The 23,496-nt window shown below is 46.7% G+C and overlaps 1 protein-coding gene across 3 annotated transcripts in view; it reads right to left on the bottom strand.

The window, feature by feature from the left end:
• Positions 1-23,496, bottom strand: part of MYOT (myotilin) — a 607,534-nt gene that overhangs the window by 198,608 nt on the left and 385,430 nt on the right. For all 3 annotated transcript variants that reach the window (XM_069199264.1, XM_069199262.1, XM_069199263.1), the window contains one exon: positions 2,649-2,793. In XM_069199264.1, the coding sequence (XP_069055365.1) occupies positions 2,649-2,793 (145 nt within the window). The remainder of the gene's footprint in view (positions 1-2,648; positions 2,794-23,496) is intronic.

The raw sequence follows: 23,496 nt of genomic DNA on the forward strand, positions 1-23,496 counted from the left end.
TGCATATAAATCAATAAAAGAGAATTGACAAATATTAGAACAATATTAATTGAAGGAGTAGGCGACAAATAGCAAACGACTTCCATTTGACATTAAGCCCCCTTAAACCTTTAGTATATGTGACATATTGTGACCCTATAATGTCATGGAACTAAGGCAAAGAACTGATGGTATGGATTGTTTGTTGTATGTCCTGTAGTTCCTTAATGTGTACATTAGCAGTTCAACACTTTAGAAAAAGATTATAGAATACACTTACATGTTTGACTGTCTTTTCTTAGCTGTTTGAGAAAAGAGGGATTTCTGGTGATCACAGTGGTGAATAAATCTCCTTTTCTCCATGATTGTGGTAGTTAGTTTTGCTGACACCATATATACAGATTGTATAATTGGTGTAGAAATGTCCTTGAAGCATGTCACAAAACTCTGTTGCTGTGGAGGATTGTGTTGCACTGTAAAGAATTGCTGATCATAAAGAGTATTGACCTAAACTTTGTACCTAAGTCAGTTTAAAAAAAAATGAATATGTAGGATAACAACATGTATTTGCACAAGGCATGTAGGTTGCCTGGACTATCTATTCAACAGGACCTTTTGTGTGAATGTGAAGAGGTGTTAGTTTAGAAACATCCAACATTATTTCATGGCTACATTGCCAGGGTTGCAGTAACTGGTCTGGTTTAAACAAGGTTGTTTGTGTTGACAACACAGAGTATTCTCTCATTTGTGGTGTACATTAAGAAGATGGATGCTTAGTAATTAATCAGTACCAGGGACGTCAGTTGTAAGACTTCTATACGCAATGGTAGTTTAAACATGTTTCGTTCACATTAATACCAGATATATTGGTTGAGCAATACATCTGGGTACAAGGGTAACTGAACTGAAGAATTACACGCATGTAATGGTGAGACTTATTGTTAGGATCGAGATGTGTAGATTGATGTGACTGAAAATTGAATAGTTGCATTCAGGGTGACTTGTATGGGAGGACAGGTGTTGCTATGTTTTACGCATAATTCTGATGATGATTTTGAGAATACTCTGTAATCAGATATAATATCATCATTTTATGTTTATGACACACTAAGCACAAACTGAGCACCTGCAGGGGAGGTAAGTGATTATTTCGGTATTTAATCTTCAGATGATGATTGATGTCAGGAAGGTTTAAGTAGGATACTGCATAGCCTAGTTTGATCGTTCTGACTTTGTTTACAAGATTTAGGAATTATACCATCCTTTGCATGCATGTGTCAAGTCAGTATTTGACTTGTATGAGGAGATGTCTAGCAATAATATATAGAGGGCCGTTGTCATGTTACATCACTGAAATTATTTGCATTATTCTGCCTTACGTGTTCACTGAATAGCTCCTTTTTAGTGCGTATAAATCTTCACAAAATGTCAGAATTAAGAATGCCATCTTTTATTTTTACAACTGTAATGAATGTGGATCAAGATAATTTATATGAATACTCTTTAACCACAAAGTGTAAAGCGTCTGCATTTGGTCCTGGTGCTGCTGCACTTCTACAGTATTGCTCTGTTCTGATCATGCCATTTCATGAACTGTGTTTCATTTAGCTCTGAGAACTGGATGCTTGTAGCTCTTAAGGCACACTGTGGTAGACGGGGTGGAGAATTTCCTCTGGTGAATTACTAAGTTCCTGCTTAGGTTTGGGCCTGGGATATACAGTTCTGTCATTCTAGTCTTGGGTTCCTTCTCTTATGTCGATGAGGAGCCGCACCCCAGGCATGGGAACAATTTTTACATATTATCTTGATTTCAAAGGGTATAAGAGGTTCCTGAGGTGGGGCTCAATGGGGCAGGTGTTGAATAGTGGTATCACCAAGGCCTCCACTTTGTTCTGAAGGCGGTTTACTTACCAGCTGGGTCTCAGGTTCCTTCTCAGCTGTATCCAAAGGTTACAACAGAAAACTTTGCATTGTAAAACAGTTTCAAAACAGTTATTTCACATTTGTTAAAGATATAGGTTCTAGTTTCATTTTTTAACAATTTATCATTGGTAAAATCTCACTGGATGGACATAAAGTTGTTTGCAAGGAAAGTACAGCTCGACTCGAAATAACATCATGGATTCAAGAAAGGTGTGACCTTTTTATGTTACTAATGGTGGCCAATATCTATGCTGTAGTGCCTTAGATGTTTGAGCTGGCAGTGGACTGTTCACTATCAGAAGATAGACACACTCACAATTGAAAGTATCATGGTCCAGTCTTTTGTTAGCAAAACAACAATGAATGCCTAGGAAGGAAGTTGCTTGTCTATGGGACTGTTCAACCTGATCTTGCAAGCATAGCTGTCCCAGCTTTAAAGCTAAATCCAGTTCAGCCAGGCTGTACTGAAGTACACCTCCATCAAAGTGCATGAGTGAACATGTTTAGTGTACCTACATTTACTACCCTAAAATGTGAATATTAGGTATTTGGATTATATTTCAATATTTGATTGCTATTGTCTCCCATTCTATTTAATGTGCCTTTTGTATGATTTCATCAGGATGACAACTTGAAGCATTCTGTATTTTCTTTGTCAGTTCAATACACAGAGCAATGATAATATTCTCCATTTTGAAAGAGGCATATATTAGGAATACAACCATCCTTCTTTAAATAATTCATACCTGATTTCCATTCTGTAATAAACTGTCTTTGCACCGCAACTTTCTTTCGAGGTCTTGAATCAAAGCGTCTTTAGTTCCTTGAATCTGATGGTCAGAAGTGGGTGGTGGCTGCTTAGGCACATTCTTGTATGCTGGTTCTAAGTAACTGTTTGAAGAAAAAGAATACTTCAGAACAGTGTGATCTATTGCTTAATGCATGTACTGCATTAAATGTGGGTGAAATGTTGGACATGTACTTATCTTTTAGTAGAGACAAAAACGTATCAGCAAATGTCTGGCTTTCTTTGAATTCACACAAAATTCCAGGAGTGCTTGCAGAAAACTGCAATTTTCCCCAGTTTCCGGTTACTATTCACATGGATACAATTATACATTCACAACAGTATTAGAACTTTCTTTAGCAAAGTATCCCTCTTAACATTTTTCCTTCACCCCTTCTCTTTTGCTGGATTCACTTTTGGATAGCATTAGAACTATGTGCACTTTACCATTGCTAACCAATGCTAAATTGCTTGTGCTCTCTCCTTCAAACGTTGTAAAATTGGCACATTTCAAATATTATGGGTACTCAAGGGCCTTTAAATTAAATGCTACTAGTGGGCAGCAGCACTCATTGTGCCATCCACTTAGGTAGCCTTTAAAACATGTCACAGGCTTGCCACTTCAGCCTGTAGTGCAGTTTCAAACTGCCAGTTCAACCTTGCAAAATAAACATTTTGCAGGGCATAAACCTTCTTTTTTAGCACTTGTAAGTCATCCCAAAGGTAGGGCAGGGTGCATAGTATTTAAAAAGGAGGACATGTGGGTTTAAGTTTTAGAAAGTCATTCTTCACTACTGTAAGGCCTATTTCTCACATTGGCTAACACTGGGTTACCTTATTACATTTAAAAAGTACTAACTATGGATTGGAAGCAGATAGGGATATGCTGTTTGGACTCAAATGAATTGTAATTTAAACTTGTGTTTAACAGTAAAATCTGATTTGAAGTCACAATTCTGAAAAAGCTACTTTTATAAAGCTGGCATTTTTTTATCCTAACTATTTGTGCCTTCTGTCAGTATCCCTGGTACATGACTATGAATGGGTCTGCTGTTGGGGTTTTGCATCCCCCATAGCGACTATGGGCACTCACGGGAATGGAGAACTGCTGTAAACAGCAGACCTCCATGTCCGTGACCGCTTTTAAATAAAGCAGATTTTTTTGTTGGCCAAGTGTAGCCCGTTTCCTTAAAGGAAAACGAGCTGCACTTAGAAAAAAAACCCGAAACCTTTAGTTTCTGATTTTTTCAGGCCAGGTAGTGGTCCCTTGGACCACTGCCTGCTCTGAAAAAATATTTTTGGGTCCACTCACATGGGGACCCCTTCCAGTTTGCGAGTGGGTTACCATCCACTTCAAGTGGATGGTAACTGCGACTCCATTTGCGACCGCGCACGCGGAATTGCATACCACTGCATGTCGCAAATAGGAAGGGAACACCCCTTCCTATTTGCGAGTCGGAAATGCATTTTGCGAGTCGGTTCTGACTCACAAAATGCATTTCTGCATAGCAAACACACGTTTGCGACTCGCAAACGGCGATTTTCGCCGTTTGCGACTCGCAAACTGTTTGCTACATCTGGCCCTAAGTGTGGACAGAATGGGACATCTTGCAAGGATGGATGGGGTAGAGCTGTACCGTGCCCCACTCCCACTTCAAAGGACTTGTCTCCAGCACACACAAAGGATGCTGACACCAGCCTACTGCCACCTCAGACTTTTTGGAGCCTTAACAGAGGAAGGGAAGAACTTTCCAGAACCAGATGTGGGGGGTAGGTTCAGGGTGTTCCATCCACACACAGAAGCTTACTGCAGGTATAAATATTGAAGTTCCTGTACCACGTATCAGAATTCTCCTGGACCTGTGGACATTAAAGAAGGACTGCCCTGCCACCAGAGAAGGGCCCTGCAACTACCAGAATTAGGACCTGCTGCTTTGGGATTGCACTGCTCTCTGAAAAGGGAGTCTGGGCCTGCTGCCTTCATCCTAGGCTAACCTGAGTGATTCCAATGGTCAGTTGGCTGACCTCTTGTCTGAGATACAGGGACACTACAAGCTCCAGAATTATCCCAGCAACTGCCCAGTTGAACTGTTGCACTGGTCCTGCCTAGACCTGCAACTGGATCTGCCTCTGCCCTGCTGTCCTCTGCTGGAGTGAGTGCCTGATACCCAAGATATGCATCTCCATGTACCCTTTGGCTGGCATCTGTTGAGCACACCTTAGGAAGAAAGGAAAAATCCTGATGATGAGGGCTCTTAGCGACTGCAAATGGGCCCGTTTGTGCCAAAACTCTGTTCCCTACGATGATTGCCAATGCAAACCTATGGTGAACCCAACTCTTCCCACTACAGTGACTGCCAGTGACAACCAGCAATGTGAGATCTGCATTTCTGCTACAGCAACAACAGCCCACGCAGACCACCAGTGCAGAGCATCAGCAATGACTGCCGGGACGTTCAACAGGCTGTTTGTACTACAGCGCAGAGAGAACGCACCGCCTGGCCAGCTGCTTGTGCTACAGCATCAACCATCTGCAATGCTCCCACAGCCCCCTTGCAGCCTCATCCAAGATGAAAAGAACTCTTTGCGCCATTCTTTGAGAAGGTAACGCTTTCAGCTGGACTAACCTGGTCCATGGGTCAAACCCATGCTATATTGTCATCAGCCTGAATGTGTCTCTCACCCAGTCTAGCGCAACCAGATGCCCGTGAGTGGCACTTCATACTTTTAGACTCCAAAAATGTTGAAAGAGAATATCTCCAGTTCTACTGATTGGAGCTGTGTTGGTCTAGTATAATTTTATTCATTAAAATCCACTGTATTTCTCTAAATTGGTTTGGGGTTTATCTTTTGTTGTGTTTTCACTTTTTACTGTTTGTATGCTACATACATATTTTACATTTTGCCTCTAAGTTAAACCTGAATGCTTTTGTGCCAAGCTACCAGAGGGCTTAGCACAGATTAATTTAGGGACATTGTGGTTCATAATGCAAAGATTGTGGTGTTTGCCTCCACCCCTCTCAACAAATAACCCAGTGTCTTCCACATGGTATATCTTTATATTTCTTTATTTTTCCCCTAATGTTTTCCTCTCTAAACAAAGTCCTTCCTGTATGCCCTGTACAAATTTGTGGGTGCTGCATACCCCTTCTCAACCCAATTAGAGTGACCACTTCCTTCCAGATCATTAAGACCACTGTTTCCAGTCCCTAAACCTTATGAGCGTGGTGGTTTTGTTTTGCTTCCACTGAACCAATTAGAGTAAACCACCTGAAAATGAAGATTTGTAGGTAAATGTTCCAGATTAGAGACAGTGCCCCAAATGACCTGGAGTTAGGTGACAAGCCTAACCCTAACAAATATACTTAGGTCTATCAGGGCAGAAAACAACCTACCAAAAGTTTGTGGATGCTTACAAACATGTTGGTTTGTGGGATTTCACCACCTTTGTACAGATGTCCCCACTCAGCTATACCAAAAACCTACCCTTCAGTGAAGATTTGCTCATATTCAAACTTATGCAATACTGACATAGTTTTTTAAGTTTAAGTACCAATTCATGTTTTGTGAATTTATTTGTTAATTTATACTAAAAATGAAGGGATTTATACACCTAAATAAAACATAGGTATGCTACTGATATTCTTGAATAGCAGTGAAGTAATATGAATGATAATAGTTTGTTGAGGGGAAATAGCATAACTGAAAATGCTCAAGGTAGAGCACAGCATTATAAGTTTGAATGAGAAAAACAAAGTGAGGATTAGACTTTTTATAGCTGGAAAGATAAGACAAAGTGATAGTTCCTGCGAAAGGAATCAACTCAGTGCCTGCCATGCGACAGATACTCAGACACATCGCCCACCGGATTGACGCACCACCTGTGACTTTATCCTGCACACCCAGGATTTCCACACATCGTCCAGGGGCGTCATCGCAAAGAGGATTCAAGCCTGCACGCCAGAATTCGATGCGAAGCCCTTGCCGCGTGGAAAAGAATCAACAGCAAACCGCCCTACAGATACCATTCCACTGCTGTGCGGGGATGTGGATGATCTGTCCCAAACTTGCACAGCAGAAGGGGCCCACTAAGAGACATCCTTCAAGCCATCACATCTACCAGAGAGCCCTTGGAAAGAAATATTGACTCCCAAGGAGTTGAGGTCAGCATCCTTAAGGTAGATCATCGCAACTTGGTGGAGAGGGTTACAGCTAATGAGTGAGCGCTGACTGAGCTCCCGGGGGACATGATGAATATTCAAGAGCGCCTCTCCTCCATGAAGAGAAAGATGCAGACTTTAGAGGCGCAGGACAGAAGATGCTGAAAAATCATTCAAGGAGAAGTAACATCTGCATCTTGGGTATACCAGAGCAAATCGAAGTGGCAAACTTGTTATCATTCTTGAAAAAATGCCTAAGAGAAGAGGTGGCCCCGGAGGGGCTTTCCCATTTCTATGAACCAAAGAGAGTCCATAGAGTCCCGGTGTGCCCGCCGTTGCCTGGGGCAGTGCTGTGGCCTGTCATCACCAAATTACTACATTCTAGGGACCGGGACCATAGCCTGTCGCAAGCCAGGATGAAGGGCAAACTCATGCTGGATGATAGGAGGGCCATGATCTTTCCATACTTCATGAGGGAAGTTCAAAAAGAGCGGAGGAGCTTTGCGAAAGCTAAGAAACAACTTTGCCAAACATCAGTCATGTAAGCAATGTTGTTCCCTGCCAGGCTGCGAGTTGAGACTTTGGGGAGCAATTCTTTGGCACACCACAAGCCGCCTGAGAATGAATCGAAACGCAACCTTAGGCAGGCACGAGCTGACGGCCCCCCAGTGGAGAAAGAAGGCAACGGAGGGAGAGAAGACAGAACCGGGGCCCCCGTGGAGGGTCCCATCAATGTGAGGAAGCCAATAAGGGCCAGTGGAAAGCATTGGACCTTGCTGCAGCACTGAACATTGGCAAGATGAGCCTGACTACAGATGATGCGGAAGATGTGGATTCTTGACAGCCCCCGAGCTGAGTATGGATGCCCCTATGGATTCTGATGGTCCTGTGCCTGTAGTTACACCAAACATAGCAGTTGAAGGACTCTAATGATGAAGTGGTGATGTATTAATGCCATGTTTTATTGGGGGAACTTCCCTTCATAAATTGCACTGTACAGGGTTCCAAGAGTTATGGCTGGGCTGACAGATGAACATTGATGCCCTCTAGGTCTGTACTGCTAAGCATATTCTTATACAACTGCACCAGATTTGGAATCTGGGACTAGGGTGGAGGGCTCTGGGCAGACTTACTCCCCTAGATACTTGTTGTTGGTTTGCACTGGCACTCCTGTGCAATAGGTGTTCACTTTGATAGTTTGGATGGGGGGATGTTGCCTGCTTGTGCTGGGGAGTGGGAGTTGGGGAGGTTCTTGTCTGTTCTTGGGGATAGTTTCTAATTGTTGCACCTAGCATGCCTCTCACATACTAACACTAGAAATCATACTGCTTGGTGGGTGCGTCAGGGTGTGAGGGGGTACAGAGACAGGAGACATGACACCGCTTAACAGATATAGGCCCTCATTATGTCTTTGGCGGTAAAAACTTCCTACCGCCGCGGCGACGGCTGCCAAAAGACCGTCGCCGCAGCTGCCATCCGTTCGCCAAATTATGACCATAGCCGGATTTCCACCACAAGAAGGGCAGAAATCTGTCTGTGGTCATACTGGCAGATGGTGGTAAGGTGGCGCTGCTACCACCAGCAGCGCCACGCCAGTAGACCGCCGCCAGCTGTATTATGAAAAATAATATGGCCTGGTGGTGTTCTGCTGGCGGGCGCCGCTGGCGGTAGCAGCGCCCTGTCCTGTCCTCTGCCGGAAGAACCCCTGGATTCAGGTAAGTCGGGTTTCCAACAGGGGAGGGGGCGGGGGTGTTGTATGTGTGTGTGTGTGTGTGTGTGTGTGTGTGCGCGTGCATAAGTGTGTGAGTGTGTGCGTTAATGCGAATGTACGTGTAGTGTTGTTTGCATACGTGTATGCATGTGTGTGAGTGCGTGTATGCATGGAAATGTGAATGCGTGTCAGTGTGAATGTGTGTACGGATGTGTGAGTGAATGAATGGATGCATGTGTGTATGTATACGTTTATGTCTGTGTGAATGAGTGTGTGTCTGTGGGAGGTTGGAAGGGAGGGGAGCGTGGATGAAGGGGGGTTGGGGGCGTCTGGGGAATGTTGGGGGAGGGGGCCTCCTATCAGTGACAGGGAACTACTGCCATGGTTTTCGTGGTGTTACGAATGCCATGGAAACCATGGCGGTAGGCAGGGTCATGATACCACCGGTGGTACAGTAGTGGCCGCCAGACTGGAGATCCTTATCTCCAGCCCGGTGGCTGCTACCGCCATGGCAGTCGGAGTGGTACATTACCCGCCAATGTCATAATGTGGCGGTAAGTACTGCCAGCCTGTTGGCGGTGCTATCGCCACATTATCTTCGACCGCTGGGGTCATAATGACCCCCATAGACTCTTGTCCTGGAACATACAGGATATGCACACCATGTCAAAGAGATTTAAGACCTTCTTGTATCCCAGCAGGTGGGGGATACACGTAGTATTTCTCCACTATGCCCTATACAGCAGATGGATAGGCCAGGAATACTTTACCAATGTATTCAGCATTTCCGCATGGCATGCTCATCTGGGTAAAATCCAGAACTCCTTTCAATACACTGGTGGCTTATCGGACCTGGAGGTTGCTACGTAGTGGCTACAGGGCACCTAAATTGCTGGGACGTTACACTGATTAATATATATGCACCTAATACAGACCAGAGGAGGTTCTTTGCTGACATCCCACATACTGGCCCCACACCTGGTTGGAACACTAATAATCAAAGGGAATTTCAATTGCATTGCAAACACCAATTTGGAATGCGGCCTCCACCTCCCAACCGCCGCCCTCAAGACTCCCCGATAGTGAGAGTAGCCCACACATTTCAAGAGTGGCGAACAGAATGGTTTCTGATGGATTTGTGGAAGACATTACACCCTGAGGATATGGATTATTCCTTCTTTACTCCTCTCCATGACCTACATGTGCGTCTGGACATGTTTCTTTGCCCCCTCATGGTTCATAGTGCTGTTAAGAATATAGATTATAGAAAATTTGGCCCGTACCATTTCAGATCACAATCCTGTCTTATTATCCCTAGAATGAAATAGGGAGAGGCCAAGTATCCTGACTTGGAGACTTAAGCCGGAATTTTTGGAGCTTTTCATGAAGTCGTTGGGATGGCCATACACCAATATTCTGTAGATAATGAGGGGGCCGCCTCTTCTCCCCAGATCGAATGGTATGTCTTAGGAGTGGTGATTAGGGACAGGTGCCTATCGGAATCGGTGTGGTCCACCGGTACCTTACTGGTGGAGGTTTCGGAGGCTGAGGGGGGACTGTGTAGGCTGGAATTACAGAGACTGGAACACCACGAGAAACAGGCAGAGTTCCTGGAAGCTGAAAAGAAAGTGGCAGAGCATATGGAGCAACTTTGCTGCTTTGATTGTAAAAATTACATGAATAGAGCACGTGCAGAGAAGGACCGCACACTGCTGGCATGGCTGGCTAACTCCAAGAAAAGAGGGTCCACAATAATCGAACTGGAGACTAATGTGGGACATACGCTATACCTACAACATCACATTAACAGGGAGTTTTGAGACTATTACACTACACTGTATACTAGTGTTCTTAATTGCTCAGCAATAAATATAAATGTATTTCTAGCACCTCTAGAGCTCCACACACTGACACCGGCATTGGGGAGGAGGTGCCGAAAGTGTGAGTAGCAATAACATTGATCAGCGGGGGCAAAACTCCGGGCACTGACAGCCTCTCGGTCAAGTATTATGCTGCCTATGTGGAGGGCCTAGCCCAGAAATTAGTGGAGCTTTAAAATGCTGCGAAGCACCTGGCAGGTTACCGACGTCCTCTCTCATGGCACTGGGTGTGCTCCTGCTGAACGCAGGGAAGGCAGTACATGACAAAAGATCCTGTCAACCTCTTTCGATGTTGAATACCAACTATAAACTGCTGAGTCAGATACTTGCTACCAGACTTCTCCCCTATATGATTCGACTTATCGACCCCGATCAAGCAGGATTCATCCCTAGTTGAAATATGGCCCTTGATATTAGGAGATTGCTTGCAGTACTAGTGACTGAGACATATGACTGTTTGGAAGCAGCAGTTTTTAGTGTAGATATTGAAAAGGCATCCAGTAGCCTTGAGTGTCCCTTTTTCTACACAGTGATGGAAAGCTTTCGACTGGGGGCAGATTTCATTGGATGGATTAGGCTATTATGCACCACCACAACGCCAGAGTATGTGAGGGAGGCAAAATATCAGAGTCGTATTCAGTGGGTAGGGAACCAGGCAGGACTGCCCCTTGCCCTTGCTGTTGTTCACGCTGGTTGTGGAACCCCTAGCAGCCCATGTAAGAACAGGAACAGATTAAAAAGGTCTAGTGTGTGGAGGGCACATCCATCACATTGCCCTCTATGCTTACAATCTACTAATGTTTCTTGAGAATTCTTTGACAGATAGAGCAGGCGCTCGAGCCCTGCATGAACAGTTTGGACAGCATTCTGGTCTCAGACTAAATTGGCAAAAGTCCCAGGTATTCCCTGTTCTCCTGGACTGTCCCTTTCAGTACCTTGGGGTCAAAATATATCATAGCCCGGCTGACTTGTTGGAAGGTAACATAGAGAGGGTGATCAGAGACCTTAGAAGGAGTGTGGAGTTTTGGAGCACATTACCATTATCAGTAGCAGGCAGAGCTGCATTGCTTAAGATGGTGGGGCTCCTGCAGTTCCTGTACCATTTTGGCGTGCTCCCAGTGTGGATCCCCCGGATGGTGTTTAAAGAATTGGACTCCCTTGCAATCTTATTCCTTTGGGGTACGGGAAGGAGGCAAGTGGCTAAAATGCTGCTGAGCACTCTGCCTGCAGAAAATAAATGTGATTATCTCATGCACTGGAAGTGCCCGAGGCTCCATTGTTCTGGGAACACATTACGCATACTCTTGTAGATATTATTGAGAAGAAGCACACTTCAGCATTTACTATTACTTTAGTTCACCCACACTGCAAATTCACAGCCGAAACCACAAACAGCCCAACTGTGAGTCTCAAATCAAATCAGGATTTATAGAGCGTAACTACTCACCTGTGATGGTCTCAAGGTGCTGTGTAAGGGTCTCAAGGTAAGGGTCTAACCCAGATGTGGATTCCACAGTCAGGCAGAGGCACAGAATGGTTAAGCAAGAAAAGACCCACCTTCTCAAACTGGCATTTTCAAACAGACCATCTAAAAACCAACTACCAAAAGATGTATTTTTAAATTGTGAGTTCAGAGACCCAAAACTCCACATATCTATCTGCTTCCAATGGGAAACTGCACTTTAAAGACATTTGAAGGCAGTTCCCTTGTTAACCTATGGAATAGATAGGCCTTGCCATAGTGAAAACCGATTTTGGCAGAATTTCACTATCAGGACATGTAAAACACGCCAGTACATGTCCTAACTTTTAAATACACAGCACCCTGCCCATGTGGCAACCTAGGGCCTACCTTGGGGCTGACTTACATGTAGTAAAATTGAAGGTTTGGGCCTGGTAAATGGGTACACTTGCCAGGTCGAATTGGCAGTGCATAACTGCACACACAGGCACTGCAGTGGCAGATCTGAGACATGTTTACAGGGCTACTCATGTGGGTGGCGCAATCAGTGCTGCAGGCCCACTAATAGCATTTGATTTACAGGCCCTGGGCACCTCTGGTGCACTTTACTAGGGACTTACCAGTAAATCATATATGCCACTCATGGATAAACCGAACATCAATACAATTTAGACAGAGAGCATATGCACTGTAGCACTGGTTGGCAGTTCTAAAGTGCCCGGGGTCCTAAAGCCAACAACAACAGGTTAGAAAAAGCAGGAGGAAGGAGGCAAAAGGTTTGGGGATGACCCTACAAAAAGGCCAGATCCAACAGCAGGTCTCTGCAGTGGCGAACAGATGGAGGTTGTAAAATAACACCTCTGGGATGAGGTGAAATGAAAAGCAGAGGTCTAAGTGCGATGTGCAGGAAGTGGAGTTGGCAGGAGCAAAGAGAGCTCACATTAAGAGTGCAATGAGGTCAGAGGTGTGAGAAGAAAGACCAAGGCAGGGGACAGCAAATAGAGGGGTGAATACATGAGAGTGGAGACAAAAATCATGAGGTGGGAGAGTTGGCTGCATTTGGACTGCTCTGAAATGTGATTGCCAATGACGGAAACCAACTGCTTGAAAATAAATAATCTAATGGCTTGTCTGACCCAAAGCCCACCCTAAGTATATATTGAAGTATACAGGATCAATGGTCTTTTCATGACAGAGATGACACCTACAACTGAAATGTTTTAGGAACACTCTTAGCCACCCACTTTGCAACAAATCAATGAATTAAAAATAAACTGTTCTATCTGCAAACATGTTTCAGACCCTTATTAATGGCTACTCCAAGGGAATATGATGGAAGACAAAAAGGGACTGTCTTCCAAAATGTTGCCATGTTGTTGTTTAAAATGTAGATGCCATGAAGTATGTTTCAGTAAACATGCCAGACATACTCTGAGATGTATTAGGAAGAAATATAGAATTACAGAAAATACACTCTCAAGTCTGCTTTTTGGAACACTAACCAAAGCTCCCTTATGAATATAAAGAGAAAACACTGTTTTCACTCACTTACAAATGCTTACTTAAAGCCCAGGAGGTGATCAGTATTTTTTTTGACATGCCAAAACATTTTCTTGTCTGTCGCAATTTCTAAACTCTGCCTAATTTAAACTGTGGCTGAAAGCATTATTGTCTGTTTTCAAATACCCCTTCTGTGCTATGATCCTGAAAAAAGGCAAGTGCTCCAGTTCAGTAAAGTAGAAATTTCAAGTTCCTCATGTAGAATAAATCATGCTGGCTTTCCATCACAATCAATTTAAACAATTATATTTCAAATAACTTTCTTTTTAAATAGGATAGTGAAAAATGAATACTTCATCACATATTCTGAATTACACAATACATAACAGATTTTAGAGTAACAATGATTACATTTTCCTGAGGACAGAGCCTTACCAGTGACCTAGCGATACCAGTGAAATGTGACCTGTGGCTGGATGCAGGCCCTGTGATTTCAAGCCTGAAGCCATGTTTGCTGTGCCTCTGTAGGAGATGACAAAATAGGTGCTGCTGGGTCTTGACTAGTAGTGGTGGAGAACATGGCGGGCTGTGATGCAGCGGCTACATAGAGCACATCCCTGGGTTCCCGGACGGCGTGATGGAATCAGTGCCCAGGGTGTATGTGGTTGCTCTCACTGCCGCTGCAGATTTTGATGTGTTGGTAGTCCGTGAGAGGGTCAGGGAACCTCGGGAGAGGTTTTGGCAGCTCTGTCGGGGCTGCAGGATGGTGCTGTGCCACCCTGGAGCTCTGAAAGAGCTGAAGGGCAGCAGCACGCGTTCCCCTCAGGGGGTAAGTAGGTAGGGTCAGCACGAGTAGCAGAACGACAGTGGCTTTGGTTGGGAAGATGACAAAGACGGCAAATGTGAAGAAGGCTCGAGAAGAGGCCGAGGAGGCAGCAGGGGGTGCTGAAGGTGCGGTAAGACGGCAGATGGTGGGGGAAGCAACCTCGACTCTGGGAAAAGAGCAAAGGGGTCGACAAAAGAAGGTAGGTGGATGCACCAAATTGAAGTCGGCTGAAAATATAGGTTTAAGAGGAGAAGGAGAGGGGAGTTGGGGGCCCTGGGTGGATTGGGAGGGGAGGTGCTGAACTCAAATAAAATAAGTATAATGAAACATAAAACCATCATTGCCAAACCGAAAAAGTCACTCCCTCACTGAGGGCATATTTTAAGGCCCTACTAATAGTTTTAAATTGCAGCGCCACCAGCTCAATGGAGTGAGGTCTGAGTAGAAGACCCCTTTCTTTGCAAAACTTGGAAGGAGATAACGGGTTAAGGGGGAGAGAAGTAGGGGTGGGTTCCCCCTCCTCTGACTAGGTTGACCCCTGAAGAAAGAAACCCTAAGTAAGGGCAGTGGAGGCATGGCAAGTGTTCCCTTAGGATCAGACCCTGAGGTATCAGAACTGTCCAGGTCTTCGGGGCACTTCCCTTCTTTAGAACTGACAGACTGTTCGGCTCACGATGCTCCTACCGTAAGTATCGCCTTGGAGGCTATGTTTTTAGCATTTTCGGATGATATTAAAAAGGGGTTTGCGGTCACTGAGGCAAATCAAACAGAGCTAAGGGTAGCTTGTGAGACTTTGGAAAATAAATTTGACTTTTTGGCAGTTAGAACTCAGGCCCTTGGGGAGTCAGTTGGTGCTATGAAAGAGGAACTGAGAAAGAATAAAGAAGAAATCCAACAGTCAAAATGGAATGAGCGGGAACTACAGGAGAAATCAGAACAGTTGGAAAACGATTCCAGAAGGAATAACTTGAGAGTTTTGAATGTACCGGAGGGAGTGGAGGGAGCCAACCTTAAAATGTACCTAGCCTCTTTCATTAAGAATGCAGTCTTGTTAGAAGAAAGTAAAGAAGCGATTGCAAGTGATATTCAGAGGATCCTTAGAGATCCGTTCAGGAGGAATACTAATAATAAAAAGCCACGCAAGACTTTGCTAAAATTCCAAACATATCTCTTAAAAGAAAAAAAACTGACAAAGGCACTAAAAATGAAATTCCTAAGAGCGGAGGACTTTTCCTTTCGAGATCAGGTGGGACCTGTCTAGGGCTACCTTGAGTAGGCAATGAGAGTTGGGGAGACGATTGGAGGAATTAAAAAATCTAGGTGCAGTGGCCCAACTTAAATTGCCAGCGCATCTTCGCATAATGCACAATAGTAAGATGTATAATATTAGGGACCATATAGCAGCAGATGATCTGTTGGTGGCCATGAAGAGTGGAAATGTTGATAAATAAACGGTTATTCAATGTATTGACATACAGGCGGGGGAGCCATAGATGCTCTAAAATTGGGCCCTACATCGGTCCGCTAATGAAGGAGAGGTTCTCCAGGGGGGTGGTGGGGAGAGGCACAGAGGATGGGGGCAGGTGGGCACAGGGTGGGGAGCATGTGGGAAAAAAAACTAAAACTAAAAAAAACTCATACACCTCAGCTAACCAGTGTCTAACTGGATAAGGTTAGTGGAAGCCAGGGAGATAGTAATAGATTAATTCAAATCATGTCTTGGAACGTTAACGGTCTACGGACTGAAGGAAAGACGTAGGAAGCTGGCTCTGTATATACTATATCAAAATGAGATATAGTGTGCACAGAGTCCAGGTGTTCCCCAGAGGCTTAACAGAGGCTAAAGTAGATAATACTGATGCTCTCTTTTGTGGTAGTGTGGCCGAGCAGTTAGGTTTACCAGAGGGTAGTGAAAAGCATTTGTTGTACATACACAGACAATAGAAGAAGCACACACTCAATGACTTAACTCCAGACCAATGGTTTTTATGTATCAAAAGTATATTTTCATAATTTTTTTTTAGAACCACAATATTCAAGTTGCAGGTAAATATTTCAAAAGATTCTTATTTCACACGTATCAACAGTACTTTGTTTGAAATCGATATGTTATGGTTTTTGAAATATTGGCAATAATCTATTTTAAAACTTGACACAGTGCAATTTTCAGAAAAAGTTCCTTGGGGGAAGAAAAGTTAGATCGTTTTACAGGTAAGTACAACACTTAGATTTACAGTCTCCGGGTGTTAGGAGGTCCACAGGTTGGGGTTGAAGTTAACCCCAAACACCCACCACCATCAACACTGGGCCAGCTGGGTGCAGAGGTCAAAGTGTAGGCAAAATTAACATGGGCTCCTATGGAGACTGGGGGCACTCAGATTCAGATCTGCAGGCAGGTAAGTACCCGTGCCTTCAGAGGGAAGAACTGGAAGGTTTAGAGGAGCACTGGGGGGCCGAAAGTAGGCACCAACACGCACTCTCAGTGGCACTGGGGTGGCGGGGTGCAGGGTGCAAACAATATGTCTGGTCTCCAATGATTCTCTATGAGGGAGCCCCGGGGGTCACTCAGAGGCTGCAGGTGAGGTCCAGGGGGTCCTCTCAGGCAAACCACAGGCTGGACAGGGAGGAATAGCACCTGCTGAACATTGCTGAACCAGGAGTCGGATTCTCCAAGGCCTGGCGGCTGCGGGTGCAGTGGGTCTTTAGGCGTCGGATATCTTCATCCGGAGCTTTCGCAGTCAGGGGGGTCCTCGGGATTCCCTCTGCAGGTGTCGTCCTGTAGGGGTGGAGAGGTCAACCCAGGGTGGGCACTTGCTCGGAATCGCCTGGGGATCCTCTCTAGCTGGTTGGGCCACCTGGACGTGGGCCGTGGGCTTCGGGTGCAGAGTGGTTAGGACTCACGCATTTGGAGTGAGGTTGGAGTCTTTAGTTGTTGGTTTCTTCTTGGACAGGGTCCCTGTCCCTGGGGGTTCTTGGTCCTTTTGGGTGCAGGGCAGTCCTCTGGAGCTTGGCACAGGTTGCTGGTCCCGCTGCGTGCGTTGCTGTTCTTTTGCAGGTTCTTTGAAGCATGAGACAGGCCGGTAGGCCTGGGACCAAATCAGTTGTTGTCTGCCTTCTTCTCTGCTGGGGGTTTCAGCTAAGCAGTCCTTCTTCTTGTGAGGTCACCAGGAATCTGGTGAGCTGGGTTCAGGGAAGCCCTTAAACACAATATTTAGGGGCTATACAGGGGTCAGAGGGCAGTAGCCAATGAATACTGTCCCTGAGGGTGGTTAGACCCATCTTCTGCCCACTCCCTTTGGGGGAGGGGGGTCATTCCTAACCCTAAAGGTCCCTGTCTTCCAAACCAAGATGGAGGATTCTGCAGGGAGAGGGTCACTTCAGCTCTGGACACCCTAGGGGTGGTTCCAGTTGAAGTGGTCACTCCTCCTTGTTTTTCTTAAGTTTCCTGTCAAACTGGCCGCCAAAAGTGAGGCTTTGTCTGGGGGTCGGGCATCTTCACTAGCTGGGGCACAACACGAGACCTGAGCCTTTGAGGCTCACTGCCAGGTGTTACAATTCCTGCAGGGGGAGGTGTGAAGCCCATAAGATAGGTAAAATCATGCTGTGTTGTACAAGAGTAGAATGTGGAATGATGAACAAGCTGTAGTATTTTCCCCCACTTACGTCAAGATTGGAAGGCCTCACTGACATCTCTGATATCAAGTGAGATCAAAAAGAATCAAGCAGGTCTTATAACTCAAAAGGAGAAGAAGGATGTTTAAGGGCTAGGAAGGGATGGGCAGCTAATGTTCACGCCATAACCTGACTAGATTAAAGGAGGCGACGAATTTAAGAAATAATCAAATTATTATTATTTTTTAATTTGGATGTAACTGCATTGATAATTTGTCTGTACTTTTTCACAACTTTATTTAGCATTTTAATAGAAAGAGAACAAGACACACTTTGCAGCCTTATCATGGATATCATATGAGACAATAGGATACAAAAAATAAAATCTGTCTCCAACGCCCTCCGAGGTCCCATTTGTTTGACATCAAAGAGAAACCCAATGATGCTGCCAAAATGTTCAACTGGCCCTGCCTCTCCTCCCACCCCCAGAAAGACATGTGCTCAAACATTTGTGGTGACAGCAATAGTCATACATAACAATGGATGTCCCTCTTCTCCAAGATAGTGTTATACAACAGATAGGATTGGCCCAGGGAGCGGCAGGTCAAGGCAGCTCATTTTAAGAGTCTGAGGAAGAGAAGTCCAAAATGTCCAAGGCTTTCAACATCTTGGACATAGTGAGATGTATGCCCCCTGCTCTGTTTTGTATTGTATCAAACTTAGCCACACTGTCCCTGAGAGTAGCAGTAAGTTCTGTCTGTATTTTACTGCAGGAAATTCTGACACAGAGTTGTTGAAAATCTAATATGCAGATTTAATTCATAAGAAACTGTCAATTTTATTGCGTTGATGATGTCCCAGACATCTCTAAATGAGTTCAAGTTTTCATAATTGTGAATAACGTTCAAGAGAACTGATGTAAACATGTGAACTTCATCAAGACTGCATTTTCTGCATGAAGACTTGTGTAACAAATTGTGATTAATTAATTCAGGAGAGACAATGATAGCCTCTAAACTCTTTTGATATGGAGAGATAACAAAAAGGGCCAAGTCAAGTTATTAAGCACTGTACTTCAAAGGTTGAAACCAAATTTACTAAATGCTTTAAAAATGAAGGTAAACGTTTTGTAAATTTTAAGTAACATAAAGGCATGTCAAGAAAGAAAATAAAGCAGGTTTTTTCAAGATACAGTGTGTACAATAGGTAGATGTTCCTTCTGTGGAAAAACACAAGTGAGAAATAGTTTAAGTAGTTTAGGCGAGTAGGTGAAAGGGCATGTAAAAGGTGGACCGACTTCTCCCTGACATTTAAAAAGAAGGAAAAGGAGGGAAATAGTTAAATGTGCAACACTTAGAAGACAAAGTTCAAGCACATTTGTGGTTGATTTGAAAGTATAAGATATTGGGAGCATAATGATATCACATACGCTCTTCAGTGAAGAATGAGTCATATACAAGTTGCAGGTCAGCATCCTGGAGGAAGGAGATCACTGAAGCACCTGCAGCACAGTGGCACAGGACACCATAGTAGAGTGCTAGAGCCCCAATCACCTGTACAGTAACATTCTAAGGCAGCGGTTTGTAACCTGTGGTCCAGGGATTTCCCCTCAGGGTTTCTGTGACTGCTCAGAACAGTAAATAATATTAACACATTAAGAAGGTGTATAGGGAGGTGTGGCCACGGGCGTCAAGATGGCGGTCGCACTCTAAGAGTGCTCGGGACCCCTCCGTCATCCGCCCGAATCCTGCCACCATAACTGACCCCCTCGAGTCTTCAACCGAGACCCGGGGGCGGTGGGGGTCCTTTCCGAACCCCGTGGGTCCGAGTCCGAGATCCGAGGACGCCGGATCGGCGCGAGAAAAGAGACTGACGCGGACTCCAGGCCGCGCGGCGGAGAGGAGGAGTCTGGCGCTCCGGACCGGAGCACGCCCTTGCGGGTGGACGAGCATTGCCGACCGGGAGCTCCTGGGGCCGACGGAGCGGCGGGGAGAGAGGTACCCGTTCCCCCCCCCCGGGGCCCCGAGGCCCCACACTAGAGGCAACGAATTACCACCGGAAGCGGTATGAGAAGATCCAACGACCAGGAGGTAGGAACGGCAGTGGCCCGGGGCCAGAGCCCCTGAAGCTGCGGGAAAACCTGAGGGAGCAGAGTTGCAGGCCGGGCAGAGGCAGTCTGAGGAACGGAGTGCCCACAAGTCCCGGGACATTGACTGATCGGAGCCTGGGAGACTCATAGAGACAGGCGATCGTAAGGAGAACCTGCAGCAAGTGAAGGGGAGGTGAGAAAACGCCTGAGGCCCACCGCAAGACACCGCGCAAATGTAAAAAGTCCTGGAACTCAAGGGAGGCCCGGGGGCGCGGATGGGCGAGTCCCAACTGACATGGGTCCACGGAGGAGAAACAGAAAGTCGTGAGAGGTACTGTGCCCTCCCAAGCGGGGACAGAGAAGAGGGGGCCGGGACGCTGGGGGGCTCGCCTTGTGGCCTGCACCGAGTGAGACGTCTGGGGGGGGCGCAAAGATAATTAGAGATCCGACCAAAGAGAGTCCGAGGTGCTCAAGAAGACCAAAAGAACGGCAAGACCCCTGACTTCCGGTCGGGGAGGGAGGGCCGGCCGCCCCCCCCGCCGCCCAGCCTGGTCCGAGGGCCGCCGGGCAGTAATCCAGTCGGCCCTCTTCCCCTCACATGGACTAGCGGGAAACTTTAAGTCACTGGATGGAATCCGACTAACGAGCCCCCTGTCGACCAAGTCCCCCACACAGGTGATCATATAGACCCGAAGCGGCCCTGGAAAGAAGAGACGCGAAAACCCCCGAAACAACTGAACTTCACCCACATAAAGGCGTAACTCCTCAGAATAGGCAGCATGGGGAAAGACAGAGCCTCCAGGCAAACGCAAGCATCCCAACAGAAAATAGACCAGTTTACCACGCCGGCGGCTTCCCGGGCCGGAGGTGACACTGCGTCCTCTGACCAGACCACAGAAGGAGTCAGCACCATCCTACTTGCGATTCAAACCTCACAGCGGGCAGTGGAATCCAAAATTGGAGAGGTGAAGGAAGAAATGGGCCTGGTGAGGCAAGACCTTAGAAATGCGGTGGGCCGCATCACAGAGGTGGAGGCCCGTGTCTCGCAAACCGAAGATGAACTGGCGGATCTAAGAACCAAAGTGGCCCAGATTCAGACGCGGACTGGAGAACTCCACCGCAGAGCCGAAGATGCCGAGAACCGCTCCAGACGCAACAACCTACGCTTTGTAGGAGTACAAGAGGGAGCGGAGGATGGCAAGCCCGCCGAATTCCTAGAAGCATGGATTAAATCCAGGATGCCGGAGAACTCTCTCTCGCCGTGGTTTGCAATAGAGCGAGCACACAGGGCCTTGGCCCCGAGGCCCCCGCCTGGGGGCCCTCGAAGACCCATGATTGCACGCTTCTTTAACTTTAAAGATCGAGATGCCGTCCTCAGAGAATCCAGACGCACACCCAACCTCCTTTGGGACAACCAGAGAATCTTGGTCTTCCCGGACTACACCCGTGAAGTCCAAACGAAACGCCGCTCGTATGAACAAGTGAAACAGAAACTGAGAGCGATGCAGCTCACATACATGCTCCTCTTCCCAGCACGCCTGAAGGTAATCCTAGCGGGCAGGGCGCATTTCTTCGAGTCACCCGAGCAGGCATGGAACTGGCTGACGGAGGAGGGTTTGGGAAACCGACGGGGCCCAACCGACCCGCCAAGGAACCCGGGTGGGACACAACCGATTACCCGGATGAACACGAGAAGGGGTCGGAAGCGAACCAGATCCAGGCGGGGTAGGCCTGGAAGCCCCAGCCACTGAGTAGAAGAGGAACCGCATCTTAACCGAAATCCCTCGCCAGGGGGAGACCCGATTGATTGCCCAAGCGACGGAGCTGGGGGAGGGGGCAAACTGGAGGATCGTTTGAGCCAATCCCCTGAACTTGGCTGATGGCGCCCCCGCATGTACCGAGCTCCGGCTTGCTTGGACCTACCGGCAGTCTCGGACGCCGCCCCACATCAATGAGACAAGGGGGCACACAGTTTCCAAACTTGTTGTACACCCCGGACACGTTATCAAAGGTGGGGGTTTCGCACTAACTAATTGCAACTGATCCGACACACATGGTGGGTCCACCACTCCACTCAATGGCAGTCGACGCGACTGTATTGCCCCAGTTGGGCTCTAGGGCGACAGATGCTTCAAGGGTAGAAGTATGGGGTGGGGGGAAGTTGGGATGTTTAAAGCTCACGTTAGGGCTTAGCATAGTGGTTAAGATAAGTTACCGTAACAACACCGACACCTACTGTATAAACTCTCTTCAGGCAATAGGCCCATCTCTGGTTCCCAGGTCAAGTCCTTTAATCCCTATCACGCAGACATGGCACAAACTGGTCCCCCACTGACACAGATCCTATCCTGGAATGTTAACGGCCTTCTAGACAGGATCAAAAGATCCGCAGTGTATAGCACGCTGCGCAGATACGCCCCGAAGGTGGTCCTCCTGCAGGAGACCCGCCTACTTGGAACCAAATGCCCCTTCCTAGCGCGAGGGGGTTTTGACAAGGTTTTCCACGCAGGATTCACTAGAGGCTCTAGGGGGGGTGGCCATCCTACTTCATCGCTCACTTCCAATAGTAATCACATCTACCACGTCAGACCCGCAGGGTAGACTCGTAACGGTGACTGGAACATTACACGGATCGACAATTAATTTGGTGTGTACTTACGCCCCCCCAGTTGGTTTTGACAACTACTTGTTAAAACTACGCCGGACGCTTACTGACCTCCCACAGGGACTCACGCTCATAGGGGGAGACTTCAACTCTGTCTTAGACCCCAACCTAGATGTTTCCGGTCCCGTCTCCTCTGTCAGAATTGGGAGAGCATCCAGTTTAAACGGATGGGCTACTAAAATGGGACTCTGTGAGGTATGGAGGACATGGCACCCTAGGGCAAGACAATACACCCACACCTCGGCGGCTCACCACTCTCAGGCAAGAATTGACATGGTGTTCATGCCCGCACTGGACATCTCCAGAGTCACTGGCGCAGAGATATTGGCTAGAGGAGTCTCAGATCACTCCCCAATACGCATCCGATTGGGGAGCGCAACCTCCAATCAGCGCCCTACGTGGCGCATGAATGCATGGTATCTGCAGGACGAGGACTACACCTCCGAAATAAGGGAGCACCTTACCCAATATTTTGAGCACAACGTGGGCTCAGTTCAATCTCCGGGCACGATCTGGGCGGCATGTAAAGCCACGCTTAGAGGCTACGCGAAGCATCGCGTTCGCGCCCGAGAGAGAGCTCTGGATCAACGAGTGACAGACCTCGAGATAAGAGCCCTCGCTCTAGAGCGATCTATGACCACTGCCGCTTCGGCTTCAGTTCTGAGACGCCTAACGGCAACTAGGGAGGAAATAAAGCAGACGGTACTTGAAGCCGCGAAACACGCTTGGAGGGCATCGGCGGCCCGTGTCTATGGATGGGGTGACAAAAACGGCAAACTCCTTCATTGGCTGGCCTCGAGCCCCTTGGCCAACAGAGTTGTCCCCGAGGTAGTAGATGAGACAGGCCTGGTTGAGAGAACCCCTAGTGGAATTGCGAGGAGCTTTGCCTCCTATTACGCTAA

The sequence above is a fragment of the Pleurodeles waltl genome, chromosome 7 (genome assembly GCF_031143425.1).
Source record: "Pleurodeles waltl isolate 20211129_DDA chromosome 7, aPleWal1.hap1.20221129, whole genome shotgun sequence".
Classification (NCBI taxonomy): domain Eukaryota; kingdom Metazoa; phylum Chordata; class Amphibia; order Caudata; family Salamandridae; genus Pleurodeles; species Pleurodeles waltl.